At 35.5% G+C, this 21,329-nt stretch overlaps 1 protein-coding gene across 6 annotated transcripts in view; it reads left to right on the forward strand.

Annotated features, from left to right (window-relative positions):
* dnmbp (dynamin binding protein) overlaps window positions 1-19,808 on the forward strand; it is a 72,186-nt gene extending 52,378 nt beyond the window's left edge. For 3 of the 6 annotated variants that reach the window (NM_001424046.1, XM_073917264.1, XM_005156346.5), the window contains 10 exons: window positions 2,697-2,714; window positions 4,159-4,358; window positions 5,981-6,111; window positions 6,196-6,300; window positions 6,420-6,551; window positions 9,590-9,922; window positions 10,536-10,715; window positions 11,729-11,927; window positions 13,546-14,183; window positions 17,272-19,808. In NM_001424046.1, coding sequence (NP_001410975.1) covers window positions 2,697-2,714; window positions 4,159-4,358; window positions 5,981-6,111; window positions 6,196-6,300; window positions 6,420-6,551; window positions 9,590-9,922; window positions 10,536-10,715; window positions 11,729-11,927; window positions 13,546-14,183; window positions 17,272-17,457 — 2,122 coding nt within the window. In that variant the 3' untranslated portion in view covers window positions 17,458-19,808. The remainder of the gene's footprint in view (window positions 1-2,696; window positions 2,715-4,158; window positions 4,359-5,980; window positions 6,112-6,195; window positions 6,301-6,419; window positions 6,552-9,589; window positions 9,923-10,535; window positions 10,716-11,728; window positions 11,928-13,545; window positions 14,184-17,271) is intronic. The other 3 variants (XM_073917265.1, XM_005156345.5, XM_073917266.1) reach the window with 1 other exon arrangement.
* The last annotated feature ends 1,521 nt before the right edge of the window (window positions 19,809-21,329 follow it).

Raw genomic sequence — 21,329 nt, forward strand, 5'->3', positions numbered from 1 at the left:
TGGACAGGATGACTAAAGGCATCTGTGGAATTCTGAAATGGGAAGCATTTTTGCCCTTCATGTCTTATGGTTTTATATTCAAAGAAGCTAAATAGTTTATATGCAAGTACACTTTTATTCAAAGGTTTAGAGTCAGTATAGTGTTACACAAGGAGGCATTCAAATCAATTACAACTAAATTTTATATTAATAAACATTTGATATAAATGGTTTTCTTATAAGCAGTGCAACTGTTTCTAACACTGATATAAATTTGGGTAACACTTTAATTTAAGTGCCAATTCTCACTATTAAACTAGTAGCTTATTACTAGGGCCAGACAGAATCTGCTGACATTTTTTTGCTATTTCTGCAAATAAGGAGTTTATTGAGCTATATATTATTGCTAATAATTAATGAATGAACCCTTTTTACCTTTACGGGTTTCTCAGTAACGGAAGTCATCATAGTTGGGTGAACTTTGAGCGAAGTGAATGGGAAAGTACAACTAATATTTTTTTTACAATCCTATTTGCTGAAATAATAAAAGAAAAACTCCACAATGGTGTTATCAAGAACTTAAAAAAAGGACAAAAACGTCAAATTTACTATCCTATCGGAAGACGCTACATCAGAAACACCTAGCAAATGCGGTCATTAATTTTTTTTGTAATTTGACGCAAAGATGATTGTCCAGTTTTAATTAGGTTACCTGCTGTACCTTAATAAAATCCCCACTGGAAGGTTTTCAGGGCAAGCGTGATGGATACAACTCGCGCCTCTTATGAACCTTTGTTGCATACACAGACACACACACACACACTATTCAACCACTAACTAGGCAGCCTGAATACTAACGCTACACTAGTCTATCAACACTCCAACGTTCTTTATTGTTCAATTAAATGGTTGGTAGGTTATAAACCGGCAATCGTACCAGCCCCAAAAAATAACAGACTGAGAGAGTAAATAAATACTCTTGCGTCTTGATGCATACATGGACACAATCTATTGGCTAGGAACAGTAATACACAAATTCGTAATCTAGTAGAATTATGACGTATATTAAATACAACATAAATTTGCATACATTTAAAAAACCATTGTAAATATACACACTTGCTTTTAATTTCAAATACCCTGGAACATGATAACATCCATCACTTATAATATACATATGCAAACAATAATACTGATAGACAGACAGACAGACAGATGGAACAAACAAACGATGAAAGAATAATAGACAAATGATAAGAAAAACAAAACGGAGGAATAAGTGGAACAATATATGTATGAAAAATGGATAGAAGGAAAGAATGACAGAACGTTTGAATAGACAAATCATGATGGACACAAACTGGAAAGTCCTACAGTGATGTAATTCATACATAAAAACATATCAATATACATATGTTTTCTTGTTAAAACATAAAAAGAAAAAAAAAGTTCAGAGGATTCAAGATGATGATGAACATTAAACGCCTCATATCAGTCTTATGAAAATGGACCAAATTAGTGTATTATTTCTGAATGATCATATTATACAGGAGACTGGAGTCTTTGTCCAGCTTTGTCATCACAGGAATAAATTACATATTAAAATGTATTATACTAGAAAACAGTTACTTTAAATCACAGAATTATGGTAAAAAAAATGAATGGTCTAAACATTGATAAGCCCTACTGACCACAAGCTTTTGAATGGTGCTCTATTTGCATAACAGAAAAATCTTGTTGACCCTTAGTTTTTAGATCTTTGTTATTGAGGTTTAGCAATTGATAGCGAGAGAGGAATGTGCCTCACCTAGTTTCGCCACTTTGTTGGTTTCACTGTACTTCAGTGGTTGCTTCCGGCCTGTTCCTCTAGCTCTAATGCTTTATTTGAACAGTTTGGCTGTGGCAGCCGCTTTCCTTGACTAGCTTCTAATTGTAAACATTTGCACTGCCATCTACGTTTTTTTAAGCTCGACCACTTCCCGTTAATAAAGAGTTTAGTTTATTCTTGGTATTTGCTATAGCCTTTTACCAGATCAAACAGAGAATACAAGGAAATATCCATCAGATTAAGTCCCAGAAATGTCTCTCTCTCTCTCTCTCTCTCGTACTGCAAAAAATGAAACTGGCAACGTGGAGTTGTTTGTCCCAAGTATTGAGGCATTTGCAAAATGAGTGTGCAGTTTGGCAAATCTACAGCTTAGCTTTATCCCAAATAACTCTGAATCCAGTCAAGAAATCGCTAGCATGTCGACTCTCTGGCAGGATGTTACTTTAATGAAGCTAGCCATAAAAAGAGATATAAATCCTCTCCAAAAAGCTCCTTAAGAATAACGTCTGGTTTCTTTTATTACTTTTGAACTTCCACACTTGAGCGCACTAGACTCTGACTGACGTTTCATTTTGGCTCTCAGTGGGAGATCTTAAAGGAGGCCCTGCAAAGGCTTACTTCTCTCCTGAAGCGGGTCACCCATGGCACGGGTTGCCATGCCAACGGGCAGCTTATTAATCAAGTGCACAAGTAGTTTTAGTTTTGTGTTGTCGTCTTGCCCTTTTGCCCGCTGCATTCATGTTGATTGCAGCATAAAGGCAAGATATGACTTTTGACTGTTTGAAACAAGGCCATTATGTATGTGATAAGCGCTTTAAAAGATAGAGGTGGTTTAACCCAACACTGTATGTTTTGTTCCCTTTTCTCCTCTTTTCCTCTCCCCTGACAGAGGGATATATCGCGAGTGGTAAGTTTTTCGCTACTGCATGTGAAGCGCCTGACAGCATGCTGAATATTCATTAACCTGCGTAACCCTTTTCTCCTTGTTTTGCGTGTGACCCGGGGGCTTTGTTTGCTCGGTTTGTGTGTGCTTTGTGTTTTGTGATCAATTCCTTGTGAATTCGGAGTCATATTCTGACTTACATTTGCATAAATCTTTAGGGTTGAGTTTTGAATGCATATCATTTAAATTATTTTTATATTTTTTATGTTATAATAACAATTTTCCTAACCGCTAGTTGCTGGCTTAAATTTTTAAGTTTTTTTTTTAAGTAAATCAAACAAACTTTACAAATCATTTCATTGCATTAAAGTTATAGTTCACCCAATAAATTCCCTCACCGTTTACTTAAACTCAAGTTGTTTTAAACGTTTATGAACACAAAGCAAAATAAAAAAAAGCCATTTACATTCTTAGTAGGAACAAAAAAATGCTAAGAAAGTCAATTGCAACATTCCTCAGTATGTCTTCCTTTGTGTTCAACAGAAAACTAGTTTGGAACAAGTATATGATGCGTAATTAATGACAGAATCATCATTTTTGGGTGACCTATCCCTTTAAAACTTCTGAATAAATCTTGTACCACTTAAATGTAATTAAAAAACAAACTTTTTTGTTGGAAATAGTGTTTCAAGCATAAATTCAATATTAATATTGCAGTTGTGTAGTTTTCTATTAAGAATGTGTCCTGTTTTTAAATGATTGTAGAAAAAAATATATACTTTTTATATTGCACATTTTTATATGTCATTTACATACCACACAGACACACCACTTGGTTTTACACATATTTTAATTTCTAATCACTTAATATGTAATTCAATCAAATTTTTTACAATCAAATTTTCTGTGATGTTTTAAAATGTGCAGCTTGTATGGTTCATTATTTGAGTTGGTATACTTTTTTCCAGCCCCTCAAATTAGATGCAATTTGTGAGTCAGAATATGACCCCAGTGGGAAAATGGTTTAATATGCTTTAATAATGGCATGTGAAAGCATTATTAACAATCTCTGAGCTCAGGGTCTGGTACTTAAAAAGCAATTAAACCAACAAAACAGTGGTTCTATTTGTCACAGAGCAAATCTATGTAATTTAAACATGCTATTCATGATGTTTAATACTGTTTAAAATATATATACATATATATACATATGTGTGTGTGTTTCCGTAACATCCAAATCACTCTTTAGCTGCATTTGGATCTCACGTGTTTTCATCCCATCATTTAGAAAGTGTGCTCTTTTTGTTAGAATGTTCTAGTTGCCTTTTGTGTATACTGTAACCCTTTTTAAAGAGCCTGACAGTGTATCAATGATGGATGAAAACAACGTGTGCCTTTCAGTCAGAGCAGGATGAAGATTATTTTACATCTTGTTTTGACTTTATCTACTCATTTTGTCGTATCACAGGGGAAAGACGAACTACATTAATCTGGGTTCGTTCTTGATAAAGCCGGTGCAGAGAGTGATGCGTTATCCTCTCCTTCTGATGGAGCTGCTGAACACCACTCCTGAATCACACCACGACAGACAGCAGCTCTCTGAGGCAGTCATGTCTATTAAAGAGATCAACGTCAACATCAATGAATACAAGCGGAGGAAGGATCTGGGTATAGCGTTTTATATGTTTATGTATCTATCTTTGTATCCGTCTGCCATTCTTCAACCACTCTGCAGTTCTTTCTGTCTATGGCCTTATTTAAACCTGGTATTAAAGGAATGGTTCACCAAAACAAATTCACATTTACTCACTATTTACTCACACTCAAGTGGTTCCAACCCTTTATGAGTTTCTTTCTTTTGTTGAACATAAAAGAAGATACTTTAAAGAAGGCTGAAAACCTTTAATTATTGGCTTCCATAGTAGGAAAAACAAATAGTGTGGTAGTCAGTGGTTGCAGCTTTCCAACATTCTTCAAAGTATATTATTTTGTGTGAAGAATGCAACTCATAAAGGTTTAAGGTAAATGGTGAGTAAATGAATTTTCACTTTTGGGTGAACTATGCCTTTAAGATGCATTTTGGTTAATTGGATCACAAGTAGACAAGGTAGACACATTGCCGTTTACACGTGATGTTTAAATCCCATTGTTTTATCCATTTCTATCCTAAAGGAGCCTCTTTGGGCTGGTCTGTATAGATATTTCATAAAATGGTTAGTTAGGAAATGCAATAGAGAATTCAATAGACAATTCAAGAATGCAGTGTTTTAAAAACATAATTTTTTTGTAGTCAAATATTTATTTGTAATTTTTAACAAAATTGTTTTGCATTTTTTGCAAGCATATTATTTATTCTGTCATTTATAAAGCCACTTCATTATATCTCCATCAAACATTAATGGAGACCATCGGAAAACTTCTTTTTCTATACATTTATCGCTCTGTTCATTCATTTATTTTCCTTTGGCTTAGTCCCTTTATCAGACGTTGCCACAACGGAATGAACCGCCAACTTATCCAGCATATGTTTTACACAGCACATGCCCTTCCAGCTGCAACCCAGTAGTGGAAAACATCCATACACACTCATTCACACATGTACACTACGGCCAATTTAGTTTATTCAATTCACCTATAGCATATGTCTTTGGACTGTAGGGGAAACCAGAACACCTGGAGGAAACCAACACGGGGAGAACATGCAAACTCCACACAGAAATGCCAACTCACCCAGCCAGGACTTGAACCAGCGACCTTCTTGCTGCAAGGCTGTCAGTGCTAACCACTGAGCCCTTGCCCTCGTTCTAATGTTTTGGTTCTATTTATCACAGTCAATCAATCGTTTATGTATAAAGCACCTAAAAATATGAAGGCACACCAAAGTGCTGTACAAGAAAGTTACAATCACAAATAGCATTAAATTAAAGTATATAAACCATAATATCCATAAAAACTATACATCAAATGCCTGTGTGCACAAATGCATCTTAAGATGTGATTTAAACATCAGCAAAAAAGTCAAAGAACACAGAAAGTACGACAATCTATGGGTCATAACTGAGAATACTGGATCACCTCTAAATTTGTTGGAACCTATAGCATGATGATCTGCCAAGGATCTTGAGGAGGACTGACTAACTAAAGGATCTTTGCCAGTGTAAAGACACTAGAACCGGTTCCATCCATCCATCTAGCTATATGCCTGTCGTTCTGTCTATCATTCTGTTGTTTTGGAATATGATATCTGTTTTCATTGGCTGTGTGATAACAGCTCCCTCTGTTGTTTACAGTGGTGAAGTACCGCAAGGGCGATGAAGACAGGCTAATCGACAAGATCTCAAAGCTTAGCATGCACTCCATCATCAAGAAGTCAAACAGAGTGAGCAGCCATTTGAAGCACCTGACTGGGATCTCGCCTCAGGTACAATGTTATTAAAACCCCATCCTTAATGCACTGAGACATTCAATTGAGACTTGTTGTCAACCAAACTTCATTCCTTCTCAGATCAAAGATGAAGCTTTTGATGATGCTGAGAAAAGATTCAGACTCCAGGAGAGACTTATTAAATCGTTTATCAGGAACATTTCCCTCTATCTGCAGCATATAAGGGTATTCTAATGATTCAATGCACATGTTATTTGCGAAATCTTTCTTTCTTTTTTGTGATGAAATATTACCTTGTGATTCATTAAATGAAGTAATTTGGCCTGACCTTTTATGTCTAATAGGAGTCAGCCTCAGTAAAGGTCTTGGCCGCCATTAGTTTCTGTGACATCTACACAGAACGGCAACAGCAAATGGACCCAGAGCGATTCCAGAGAGCACATCGATGCATCAGCGACAAACAGTTCACAGAGTTTGTAAGTAAAATAATCACTTAACATTACTTTTAGGGCAAATAAACTGTTCATATTTAATGCACTCTCAATTTAGAATTTTGTGGCTTTTGGGCTTTTCATAAAGTGTTGTTTTCAGTTTATAGATTTTAGATAGTATACATGTTTTCTCAAATTTATTTATTTTCTCTTCTCCTCACTGAGCCATAAAACTCCACTTTAGCCACACTTACATAGACCAAAAGTTACACTTTTATTCATAATCTATGGCTTTACTCACACTAAGCATGCTTGCATTAAACTGTGCCAGGGTGCGGCTGTCCCCCCTCTCTTCTTTCCCTACGGCCTGCACTTAACTTTACCTTCTACGCCTGAGCATGTTTACGTCATTGATGATGTGACTGTTTAGTAAGAAAGAGAAGCACTCTTACTCAGTAGAGTGGAGATTGCTTTAGTTTTTTTGTTTTGTATTATTTTAAGTCACTTGGGATACAGTCATATTTTTTGCTGAACATATTCACCAATTTTAAAGCTTATAAACTTTCATAAAGTCATTGTGCTGCATGTATTCGAAGTTTCTGAAGGTGCAGCTGACGTGCAGCAAAGGGTTTGCATCTTTAATAAACTATGACAGTTCACGTTCATTGAAAAGTAAGAATAATTAATAAATCCATATGCAACAGTGCCTTAAAAGTAACTTTGCATCTTTAATTTTTGAAACTCAGGCGCACTTTGCACTCATTACAAGCCGTTAAATGGTGGTCAAATGCGCGTGGGCACGGTTCAGATAGTCTAGTGTGACTACAGCCTATATTATGAATGTTTTAACAGAGACATATGTTCATACATAATATACATAATATGAATATATACAAATTTATTTATTCATTTATTTTTTCCTGACTGATTGCAGCAATTTTGGGGTGATATGGAGTTATAAAAATAAATCCCCTCTTCAAAATCCAGCTTCATCCAATATTCATTTTCTCTGCTAAAAATATATACATATTTAATTAAATAGTGCCTCATTTGCATATTCAAACATAACATTTAAGAAAACGTGTAAAACAGTAAATGTTTGCAGTTCTGTATGTAATCAGCCAACTAGGATAGTAAGGTAAAAACTGGTTGATATACCCTGCAGTGCCTTTCCTTAATTATGAAAAACTGACAACACTTAACCAGTGATTCTTAGTAAATTAGTTAGTCATTATTAACATGACTAGTACTTAACAGAAAAATGTTTATTTTTTTTTTTTTTTCAAACAACAAACTGGTTGAAATACAATGAAGGGCCGTATATATACTATTCATATACTGTAGATATAAAGTGCATATTAGGGATGGGAAGATTTACCGATATGTATCGATACGCGGTCATGCGCGTGCACGATGCGAGTGCATCGGTAGAGCAGCAGAGGATGAATGAAATTTTGGAAGCAAATTGAGATGCATCGGTTTTTGCGAGATGCATCGGTTTTTCCAACATACAACTTATATTTTTAATCTAGAATGTATTTTTTTATTTATTAACAAGTGTTGTCAACCTGTTTTTGGCGCATAATTTAATCGACCTACATAAAGTATGCATTAGCAACGGACTTGCGGATGTGTACACTTACACTACAACTCAGCGTATCAGGTGTGCGGATGAAGCTAGTGGAGCGCCCTCAGAAAGCGCGAGAAGCAAAACAAACATTTTATTCCCCACTGAGTTTTAAATCTAAAGTATGGCAACATTATGGATTTAAGGATGGACGACTTGACAGGACAGATGCAATTTGCAAAATGTGCGGGGCATCTGTAAAATACACGGGCAGTACGACTAATCTGAAATCTCACTTGAAGCGGCGCCTCGGTGTTGTTTTGGAAGCATCTTCCAGTGTTTCTGCATCCCCGGCTTTCGCACTGCTTCAACCAGCTCCAAAAGTGGTGAGAAAAGCATTGCAAGTTTTTTTCCATGCGCAACAGTTCTGCTTGCTCTACGCCAATAACGGACGTTATTGCATTGTTCATCTGCAAAGATATTCAGCCTAGTGTCACGGAGAACGAAGGTTTTAAACACCTCCTGTTAATTTGTAGTTAATTATATTTTTATTAGCCTGTTGTTTACAGTGATAGTGATGTTTCAAAGCAACATAACACTGCTAGTTCACGACCTTAAGTTTTGAATATTCAGTGGCAAAATATCTTTGTAAAACTTGTTTTCATAGTGGAAAAGTTAAATCACAATTCTTGTTGTGCAATGGTAATCCTTTGTTGAAAGAGTGCAAATATATACATTTATAATATATATTACACTTATATATTCTGTTTATCTTGAAAATACTTAAATAATATGTGCTATATGTTCTAAAATGGCCCTCTACTGTAAACTTACACTCTGGCTCTGAGAGAAAAGTTTGTAAAAAAAGTCTTGGTTTTGCTTGGTTAATAAATAATCAAACTCATTCAATGGCACAGCATCCTTTCTTACATCATCTCATAAACTTGATCTAATAAGTTAGTGCTGAATTATCGCATTGTATCGTGATATGGGTGTAAATCGTATTGTGTCGCATCGCAATATGTCACAAATGTATCGCTAATATATCGGATCGTATTCTTTGTATCGAGATGCATATCGGATTGGCATTATAGCTTAGATGCCCAACCCTAGTGCATATAATATATGTACTGTGTATATACTGTATGTAAGCAGAAATTATTCATACCCCTGGCAAATTCTGACTTAAAGTTATTGTTCAAATGTGAATAAAAGCTGAAAATATATATTTTTTTCACAGTGATGCTTCTTGTACTTCATCTTATTATCTTTTGATAAGATAAGATCTTCAAAGAAGCCTGTGTCATATCCGGTCCAAAAAAAAACTTGCCAGTCATTTCAGGCTTGACAGTGTGTATATATGTATATACACACATACCAAGTATACTTGGGGCTTTAGTTGTTGTTTTTTGGAGCTTTCTGATTTAATTGAAACATGTTTTATATCATGTTATAAGCATGAACTTTCTCAACTCTTCTAAATGAGATGCATGTATGTCTGTCTATCTCGGAACAGAAGGAGAGGACAGAAGCCCTAGTCATCACTCCCTTAACCCAGCTGCTCAACATGTTCACCGGTCCCCACAAACTGATCCAGAAACGTAGAGACAAGCTTCTGGACTACGACAACTGTAAGGAGCGTGCCGAAAGGCTAAAGGACAAGCGTGTGCAGGAGGAGCTGCAGACGGCCAGGAATAACTATGAAGCTCTGAACGCCCAGCTGCTGGACGAGCTGCCCAAGTTCCACCGCGCGGCTGAAGATCTGTTCACCAGCTGCGTCAGGGGTTTCGTCCAAGCCCAGCGAGATTTCATTTCACTCACACTGGGAGAGCTCACACCGCTGCTGCAGGTAAAAACACCAATTCATAAGTCTGATGTCACCTGGGACAGTTTTTGGGTCCAAACTTGCATATCCCAAAAGTCAACAACAAATTATGCTAATATAATGTGTCAGAGTGTGCTGGATTACTGTATTGTAATGATTATATGCATGCTTGATCTCAGGCAGTCAGACAGTGAATCAGTTTTGTCAGATTCACCAATGTTGCCAGATTTGAATTAAGATCAGAATTGTAATACCCTGCTTTTCACCAACATGTGATGCCAAAATAAAAAGTGGAGTTACATTGACCAAAACAAAGATAGACATTCCAAAAACAGAATGCACATTTTTAAAAGAAGAAAAATTGACTTTAGCATATATGTTCTTTAGCAAGTATGTTCACTCAGCATGTTTCTTAAATATTTGCAAACAGTGTATTTTTATGATTCAGAAAAGTCAAAAACTTGCATACAGTTAATGTGTGATATAATTAAGCAGTGCTCATAAATATCTAATGGCAGTGGTTTCTCAATCCAAATGAATAGATTCAGTTTCTCATACATCATCTTCTCAAGCGAATGATTACACTGTAATGTTTACTTTGTTCCTAAGTCAATGTTTTGTGTTTATGTCTCTATAGCTGTCTGGCTTGGGAGGTACTGAAGGAAATCTGGTGTCCTTGTTCCAAGAGGAGCACACGCGAGTGCTGGATTTACTTCAGAGCTTTAGTTTCTTCCCTGAAAACCTTCCTACTACTGTACGCAAGACTTTCGAGAAGAAGACTCTGGAGAAACAGTACACCAAGAAGCCCCAAGCACCTGTGAGTTTCCCTAAATTACCCTGATCCAAATCAGACTGTTATTCTCAGCAGTGTTATTGTTAACCTAAACCAGTTCAAATGGTTTTATTCTTCAAAATGATGCTTAAAAAAAATACAATATAAATAGAATAAATGTTACCTTTGCATTTAAATGAAGCAAATCAAGTTAATGTTTTTAAATTAATAAGGCTAAAATAAAAATTAAGTTAACTAATTTTAGGCTAAACTAATGCCTAACTCTAAAATGTAAAGTACATGTTTTTGATTACCAATGCTTTATGGTAAAAACACTCTATGGCATACTGTTTGTAATACCTAACACCGTATCAAAGACTTGATATAAAATGTAACCAATTAATTAAAGTAAGTTAATTTGAAATAGAATGGTTTATAAATAATGCTCAGGTATCACTGCTTCTTACCAATAAAGTTTATTAGTTTTAAATCTCTTTCTTTAATCTTAAATGTTCAAGATTAAAGCTAGATTATCCGATCATGGTTGTCTGGTTTGCCAGCTTTGGTAGTGTTTTTTTTACACAATGCAGATTGTTAGACTGCTATAGTCCTGATAATCCATTTAGTATCTATTATACGATTCACATTCTGTGTTTGTATTGATTTAAGGGATTTTATGCTATAAAATAACTTTAAAATTAATATTTTTCAACAAACACTAATTAGTATCTGACCAGGAGTTTCTCATTTATTAATGAATGTTAAAATGTTAATGTTTTAAATGTAACCAAATGTAAATGTTTTTATCTTGTATTTCTGTGTTAAAACATGTAGTTATTCTTTGAAAATTTAATTACCCATGAAGCACACCAAAACTGCTTAAAATTGAAGAAACTTTAAATAGGACTAAGCAGTGATATCGAATTTTTTGAAAATGTACATAGCACTATAGGGTTTAAACTAATTTTGTTCAGCAAAACAGTCAACCAATATAAAGCAAGACATTACTTGAGGCAGAATTCTGTCAATTATTCACTTCCTTTCTTCTGACTTTGCAGCCAAACTATGTGCTCCAGACAGATGAGCACCGAGCAGGGCTTCTGGTGAGATATGGCCCAGAGAATCTCTACCAGGCCGAAAGAAATTTTAACGCAGCACAGGACCTAGATGTATCAGTTCTGGAAGGTGACATTGTGGGTGTCATCAAGCAGCAAGACCCCATGGGCAGTCAAAACCGGTGGTTAATAGACAACGGAGGTTTGTATTGCTATTATTATCCTATGTTTGGCTTATTTGTATGCTTTTCCTTGTTTTTAGACATGTTTAAATACATTTTTAGACAATGCTATACCCATATTTTAACATTTAAACAGTTAATTTAACAGTACATTTTTAACAAATGGTGATTGGTATGAATGTTTACATAAATAATACTAAGTGAATTTACTAATAAATCTTTTGTGAGACTGTTATTACTTTGACAACAGATGACCAATTGCATAATACTTTTATTATTGAACAATTTCTGGAAGGAAAAACAATTTTTAAAAGTTTATGATAAACTTGAGTGGTAAATGCCCTCTTTTAAATGATGATGTTTTTATTCAAAAAAATATATTAAAGGGGGTGGCACTGTGGGTAGCGCTATCACTTTAAAGCAATAAGGTCACTGGTTCGAGCCTCAGCTTGGTCAGTTGGGTATTTCTGTGTGGAGTGGGTTTCCTCCGGGTGCTTTAGATTGCCCCTCAAGTCCAAAGACATGCACTATATAGGAGAATTTGGTAAGCTAAATTGTCTGTAGTGAAAGTCTGTAGTGTTTCCCAGTGTTTGTTTCAGCTGGAAGGGCATCCGCTGTGTAAAACATATGCTGGATAAGTTCAATCCATTGTGGTGACCCCAGATTAATAATGACACCAAGCCAAAAAGAAAATGAATGAATGAAATATATCAATGGACATTTCTGGAAAGGTTTCTCTTGAAGTAATATTAAAATGTTTAATATTGTAAGAAAAAATGATGATGACGAAGAAAATCTCAATGAAGATGTTTATTCAGCATAGCAGTCTCAAAATACATGGCAGTACCTTGGGTTCACCGGAGTCAGAATGAACCCTGAACATTCTTAAACTCAAACCTTTATACTGTTTTTGATGTTGCCTTTAGATGTTAATGAAGTTGCTCCTTGGCTGTTGACCCAGCTGTTCTCCCTATCTCTCCATGTTAATGCAGTTTCAACACCATTGATGAGATGGTTCTTTGTGCACCACACCCATCCCCATTCTACAATTTTTACCATTTGGTTGAGATGTAGTCACCTCAAACAATGCAGAGACAAGACCTTGTTGACTTCTCTTTTCTCTCATAAGTCAGCCCTTTTGGGAAATGAGCATCAATTCACCATTTAGAGTGGAAGTTGGGTCGAGGCAGACTCATTTCTTACAATATGTATATTAAATGTGCTCACTATTTTTAAGACACAAATTGTGAATAGCAAATGTCACTTTTTTTATTGAGTGTAAAATACATAAAAACAATACTTGAAATGACAAAGTAAGAGACTTTTTGTTTTTAATATGTAGCAACAATGAGAACAAAAGAAGATAAATAATATAGTAATGTTAAATAAATTAACTAAGAAAAAATATTAGTAAAAATTTAAAACAAAATAAAAAACTAAGGTTGGTGGAGATAATAGGTCAAATATTCAAATAAAATAAAATAAAAAATCAATCAACAGGCAAATTGAGTGAAAATAGAAAGTTAATTGAGTGAAACATTTTTGCCATGAATATAAATACTGTTGCTGATAAGTTGTTAAATCTTAAGGAAAGCGTTATATAATCTGTGTATTTATATTTGTTTTTCTTTCTTTTAGTTACGAAGGGATTTGTCTACAGCTCTTTCTTAAAGCCCTACAATCCCCGAAGGAGTCAGTCAGACGTCTCCATTGAGAGCCAGTCATCAAATGAATCCGGCTACGGCGGCTCCTCACCCATGTTTTCACGGCAGAACAGTAACAGCACACTGACTTTCAACCAGGAGACGTCTACTGTCAGCTTCACAACAGCCACGACACAAAACCAATCAAACACTCGGCCAAATAATGAGAGCACTCCGAGGAAAATCAGAGAGACTTCGTCCAATCAGAGGGATTCCCTTGAACCCGGCTTCAGAAACTCACCCAATCACAAAGAAGTGTCAGAAACTGCCATTCGAAACAGCAGGGAATATTCAGAGCCCTCACATCGAAGTTCCACCAATCATAGAGACTCTGTAGACTCTGATCAAAACACTCCAACCAATTCGAGAGATCGGTTAGATTTATCGGAGACAGATTCTTCTTCTTCAAGGAACTCAAGATATGAACCATCATCTAGATATCAGGATTCAAAGGCTTCCTACGGCTCACATCAGCGACAGAATGGAGACTATTCAGGTCAGCAGAGAAGGCCACAATACACTCCTGAGGAGTACATCGAGCCGGAGCCAGAGCCGGAGATTGATGGACACCAGGTATGTTTTACAACACTTGATACACCACTTTTTAAATTGAAATAAATAAGACTTCTGTAACCTGACATAATCCACAGGAAAGTAATAGTGTAAATAAATGAAAATATTATGTTGGCAAGCTATTTTAAACACAAAGTAGATAAATGTTTTGAAACAATGAATAGTTATTTTTAATAATGAATTATTTATAGTTTTATACTTATATAATTATTTTATACAGTGCTTATTTTTTTTAATATTTTTATTTAACAATTTCTCGAACACATATATTTGCGTGTATTTATTTTTGGACCTTTATCGTAAGATATTTTGTTAGATAAGTTACAGATTCAGCTCTGTACTGACTAATTTAGTGCGTATGCACAGATATAATATTGTTTAGCATCCTACAGAAAATATCAAATTTAAAATATATATTTGTAAGGGGTGTACTTATATGCTGAGGTATATGTATTATTTAAAAAGAAGCCATTTGTTATATTATAATTTAATTTGTAATAGAGTATTTCAAATATATTACTTAATAGCTCTGCTTTTTCAGTTGTGTTTGTGAAATGTATAATTGTAATTAATATTTTAAATGAAAGTCATTTTAAATAGTTTAAAAAATTTAATTCTCAGTTTCTAGAAATATGTGGTAAAAAATAATCCGTTTAAAATAATTCAATATAATTAGAAAAACGTGTAATTATTCATTCAAATAATGAAACCGCATTAGCAGCATTACTACCAGGGCTTAATTTTTGCCGGAAAATGCCGAATCCAGATCCAGCACCTCATTTTACCGATCCCCCTCCTCAATTGCCCTCCTTCCCATCCGCTGTTCGCTTTCACTTTTTTCACGACTCCCCAAGCCTCTTCACTTTTGTCCGCAACACCCCACCGTCATCCAATGCTTTGCCACAAACCCCCAACGGAGGGGGTTCCGGGACCTCACAATTTATAAATCAAGTACTGATTACTACTAATTGTCTCTATTATATTAACCTTATATTAACCTTCTGAGGTTTCTCAGATTTGACGTTCATTAAATAGGTGGTCTAGAGCGTATTTTTGAGGCTTGGTTGTGTTTATAAGATGACAAGCAATGTGTGCTCATGCTTCATATGTTGAAAATCACGTTATTTTTTCATATATCTTACTTTGATTATATATTGCTACTAGGCCAACATGAAAACGGCTGTCATATTTCCAAGTTCCTCCAAAAGGCCTGCCCTTAGGAGGCTCTGATTGGTCAGTTAGCATAATGTGCTGTGATTTGTGGATCGGCTCCACGTCACCAGAAAGCATCACAGCCAGTCACTAGCATGTACAGTGCCTCTGCTGTGTAAATACTGTCAGTCAGTGTAGTCATGTCAGCGTGAGCCTGAATTAAACATAAAGTGAAGAGGACACAGCTGAACCTCACGCCTGCATTCTAAAATATAATCTGACAAGTGTCTTTCATATATATTCGGGATATAAGCATGTGTAGGTCATGAAACGTTCAGATATTTTTGCGAATTTGTTATTTGAGATACAGGAAAAGCAGCCGCATAGTAAGACACGGCAGTGCTGCTGAAAATTGTGGGTGTTTACAGCGATTTGAAAGATAATTATGAATTTGTAGCTAAATTGTTGATGGTGCCAAACAACATTTCCTGTTGTTTACATCCTTGTTTACGTCCTCGCTACAACATACTGTTAATGCTAGACCCTATGCATGTAATAGATCGATTTTTAACTAATTAAATCACATACAAGTTGTGGCTCACAATCCACAGCTTCTTCTATTATTGTTGGAGCTGCTCCTTTGAGGAGTTATACTCTAATCCAGCACTGAACTAAAAGAGATTATGGAAGTTCTTCTTTGTCAAATGTTAACTATATAATTTTTTTAAAATAATTCAATTCATAATTAATTAAATTGTAAGCACTTCTCTCTTTGTGTTGTGTCCTTTGGAAGTTTAAATACAGAAACAGCATGAGCTCTGTGAAAAGCGACATTTTAGCTTTCTCAACTATAACATTACAGCGCCTCTGGCCACGCCCCTTCACAGCGCAGTGTGTATGTGCATGGTAGATGTGCGTAACCTGAAGCGTTTGTGATCTCACTAATGCCGAGTTCAGACTGCATGATTTTCAAACTAGTCGTGTCACAGATGTTTTCACACTGCATGACTATCTGGGCTAGCGTTTCGTCGCTGCTTTGTTTACACTGCAAGATGGTTTGGCGACATGGACATTCACATTGCATGACTTTACTATAGGGAGAAAGGTTGCTCGTGAGTCCTGTCAAACCTCCCCTAGTTTTCCTCCATTTCGTGGGTCCAAATAAACCAAATAAGAGCGCTTTTAACTTCTCCCCCAGCCTCCCGCTGGCCTGCAGCAGGTATACACACACGCACACACAAGTGAAAGCTGCTCTCTCATTGGCTGTAGGCGATGGCTGATGTTATTTTCAGTTAAAACTCAATTCACACGGCATGATTTGAATCGCCGACAGCTCCAGATATTTAGCACGCCAAATATCTCACAGGCATCGGCGACTCATCGGCGATTCTCTCAGATCGCGTCTCTGATCGTTCATACTGTGTGATTGTCACTCACGTGCACGAGCAGCGATTTGCCTGTGATTTCAGGCATTTGTCGGCGATTTCTCAAAACCTGTCGGCGAGCCAAAATCGGGGCTAAAATCACGCAGTCTGAACTAGGCATAACCCGGATGTATTTTTTTGTAGTCCACAAACTTCATTCGGTGTAGGCTTTGCCAAGCTAACTCTGTAAAAGCCAATGTCTCTCTTTGCATTGAACTTTAAGTGTATTACATTCAGAGATGTTGTTTATGTTCACACAGCTTCATTACAGCTCTACTAAAGTTTAAAATATGATATCGTAGTGGACCACCAATTTAACAATAAATAAACATTTCAAAATTATTATTCAATTAATCAAATACTAAGCAATTATTTTTAAATAATCCACAAAGCATTTATAAAAGCATTCAAAGTGTAAAAAAAACAACTGAACACGTTTTACTAACATCTAAATTGATTCATTTCAAGAATTTAACTTTTAATTTTAATTTTTCTACTCCATTTTCCCCCAGATATACTACGCTCTTTACTCCTTCAGCGCACGCTGTGCAAATGAGCTCAGCATTTCAGCCAATCAGCGGGTGCGAATCCTTGAGTTCCAGGACATGAATGGCAACCAGGAGTGGTGGCTGGGTGAAGCAGGAGGACGGAGGGGGTACGTCCCGTCAAACTACATCCGCAAATCTGAGTACACATGAGCCACTGTCTCCCACAAAACTACCCCAAACCCTACAGGCCAACTCCAAACACACTACAAAAGGACATTCTTGTGCCTTAACTATAGCAGAGAGATGCACTGATGTGGTGAAATGCTAAAAAAAATACCCTCCATGTTGACATGTTCACTCAATGAATGTAACTCCACAGCGCTTCCTAGTGGATACAGAGGATGGTGCATGTTGAAAATGAAGTAATAGAGTGAAAAAATAGATCGTTTGGATTGAGAGGCAATGAGGTGTTGGATTCGATGGTCTCCATTTATAGTCCATTTATAGTGTTAGCGCTTAATGCTCTGTGTAGAGCATAGATGTGTAGGAGTGGAGGACTTCACGCTGGATGGTGGATGATGGGATTGATAATCCAGTACAACTGAGTGAATGAGTGTTTGTGTGCCAGTGAGAATTGTTTGAGAGTGTTTGTTGTGCTTTTGAGATGTTTCCTCCCTTCATTTGACAATCTTAGTTGCACCGAGAGTGAAAAACAAGTCTGTTGGGTATTATTGAATGCGAACAAAACCCTTTATTTAAAGTGTTTGCATTTACGCCATTTTGAGGCTTCCTGATGTTGAAGGGATAATTCAGCTAAAAATGAAAGTTTTCATGTCATGTCATGCTTGTTCCAAACCTTTTTTCTTCCACAAGTTTTTTTTTTTTTTTTTCTGTTGGACTCTTAATAGAAGATATTTTGAAGAATGTTGTAGCCATTGACTTATTACTTTTATAAAATTAATTACTTTTAAGCCTTTTATTTCCATAATCTGACATATTCCAGAGGTCAACAGTACAGTAAAGGAAAGCATAACATTGGGAAAATTATTTTGTACACAAATTAGGTTATTCTAAATAATTAATTTACATTTTTTTCTGTTGAACTCAAATGAAAGATATTTTGAGGAATGTTGGAAAATGGTAGCCATTCACTTATTATTTGTATGAAATGAATTACTTTTAAGGCATTTATTTTCATAATCTGACCTATTCCAGAGGGACTGAAAGAGTACAGTAAATGAAAACATAACATTGGGAAAATAATTTTGTGTACACATCAAATTATTTAAATCAGTAATTAATTCTAAATGAATCTTACAATTTAATTACAACAATTCTGCTAAAATGAAATTTGATCATCTTCTACTTGTTTCAACCTTTTTTTTATTTATAAAAGTTTATTTTTCTGTTGAACTCTAATAGAAGAATTTAGAAAAATGTTGGAAAATGGTAGCCATTGACTTGTTACTCTTATAAAAGTACAAAAGCAAATGAAAACGTAACATTAGGAAAATAATTTTGTATACGCGTTAATTTATTTAAAATAATTTATTCTAAATGAATCATACAATTTAAGAACAAACTTCTGCTAAAATGAAATTTGATCATCTTATGCTTGATCCAAACCCTTTTTTTCTTTCAAAATTTACTTTTCTGTTGAACTCTTAAAAGAAGATATTTAGAAGAAGGTTGGAAAATAGTAGCTGTTGACTTGTTACTTTCATGAATTTACTATTCTGAATTTTATTTTTTCATCTGACATATTCCAGAGGTAAACAGCACAGTAAATGAAAACATAAAATTGAGAAAATAATTGTGTACACTCATTAAATTATTTATTCTTCCAATTTTTTCTTGCTCTTGCTGTTGAACTCTTTTTAGAAGATATTTTGAAGAATGCTGGAAACTGGTAGCCATTGACTCATTACTTTTTATGAAATCAATTGTACTTAATTGTACTTCTGTAGTCTGGCACTATTCAATCTGGCATGTTCCGTGTTTAACTCTAATAGAAGATATTTTGAAGAATGTTGGAAACCGGTAGCTACTGACTTCTATAGTCATTTGTTTTAACACAAAGAAAGATATTTTGAAGTAGCCATTTTCTTATTATGGAAGTCAAAGGCTATACAAATTTCTAAAATATATTCTTTTGTGTTCAACAGAAAAAAGGAAACTCGTAAAAGTTTTGGAACCATTTGAGGTTAAATACATGGTGAGATGTTTACATTTTTGGCTGAATTATCCCTCGAACAATATAACCACTGATGAGCATATCATATTCCTGAAAATATGAATGAAATGCAAGAGACACTTTTGTTTTTTTAAGGTACAGTGTTTGTTTTTTTTTACTTTTTTAATAGCATTATGTTTGCCACTTGCACTTGAATACATTTACAGTTTAATACCAAGATGTTGTGAGCAGCTGTGCGTGAGTTCAGAATACCAGCAGATGATCTCTGAATATTTATCTCTTGTGCTGTATATACTGAGAATGAACATCTGCACTCCACTGTCAACTGATCCATTGCTTCTCTTTGAAATAAAATCAGTTGAAAACACTTGTTTGTGTGTTTTTGTGCATTTTAATAATTCAACAGAAAACACAATGACTGGTTTGGAAAAGTTTGAGTCATAGGAGGATTTTAACATAGTGGCTGCGTTCGAAAACTTGGCAGTGGTCTTAATCATGTACAACAAAACAGAAAGAGCTTTGGTGATAACTAAGTGAAAGTTTGCTTACTAAAATATTGACTTCTCAATAGACATGTCATCAACATTGTTCAAAAACATATATTTACACACAAAAATATATCCAAACGGTACTTTCAGATGCCGTCTTTAATTTTTAGCTGAACTGTCACGCTTGTTCAGTGACTTTGCATTACTGTTACATTAAGAACAGCAGGTTGTTAGTGGCAAAATGAACATTGAGATGATGTAAATAGTAATATTGTCATTACATTCACATTATTAAAGTTTAAAATGTTCTACGTTTCCATTATCATTTATTCATTAATTTTCTACTCATCTTAGTCCCTTTATTAACACAGTGCAATGAGCCACCAACCTATCCAGCATATGTTGCCTTTCCTGCTGCAACCCATCACTAGGAAACACCCATACACTCTCATTCACACACATACATTATGGACAAATTAGCTTACCCAATTCACCTAGCCCGTGTCTTTGGACTTGTGAGGGAAACCAGGGCACCCAGAGGAAACCCATGCGAACATGGGGAGAACATGCACACTGCACACAGAAGTGCCAACTGGCCCAGCCGGGACTCGAACCAGCAACCTTCTTGCTGTGAGGCAACATCGCTAACCACTATGCCGCCGCGCTGCCCACATTTTCAGTATCGAAAAACATAATAATATACATTTAGGGTAGCAAATGTGTCAACAAAATAGTAATGTCATCATATTGGCACAATTAAAGTGTCCGACATTATGGTTATTTACTGTCACCAGAAAAATGAAATGTATTAAATTATTTAGCCCTAAAAAGCTACTAAATGCATCAAAAACAGTCATGAAATGCATAACTAATATTGTGGCTGAAGCCAAAATAATGTCAACAGAAGCATAGACATTATTATAGAAAGCTTTCTGTTATAATGCCTACACTGTAAAAAATGATATGATTAATTAGTCCTGACAGCACATGTTTTTAGGTCATTGTAACTTATTAAACTAAGTTAATCGTGCTCTAACTTAATTCAAGCTATTTTAAGTCAGTTTAACGAAACATAAGTTTAATGGACTCATGAAGTTAATTTGAATCAGCTTAAAAATTTTTGGCAACCAGGATTTTATTACAGTTTTTGAACAGGCCACCACTTCAAATACGGAAACACATGGTATTTGATTAGAGATTACAAAACAAACATTTTTTCAATGGATAACTTGCACGGAGTAATGGGCTTTACCAGGGATCACCAAACTTGTTCCTGGAGGGCCGGTGTCCTGCAGATTTTAGCTCCAACCCTAATCAAACACACCTGAGCAAGCTAATCAAGGTCTTACTAGGTGTACTTGAAACATTCAGGCAGGTGTGTTGAGACAAGTTGGAGCTAA

Source organism: Danio rerio, chromosome 12 (assembly GCF_049306965.1).
Source record: "Danio rerio strain Tuebingen ecotype United States chromosome 12, GRCz12tu, whole genome shotgun sequence".
In the NCBI taxonomy this organism is placed as follows: domain Eukaryota; kingdom Metazoa; phylum Chordata; class Actinopteri; order Cypriniformes; family Danionidae; genus Danio; species Danio rerio.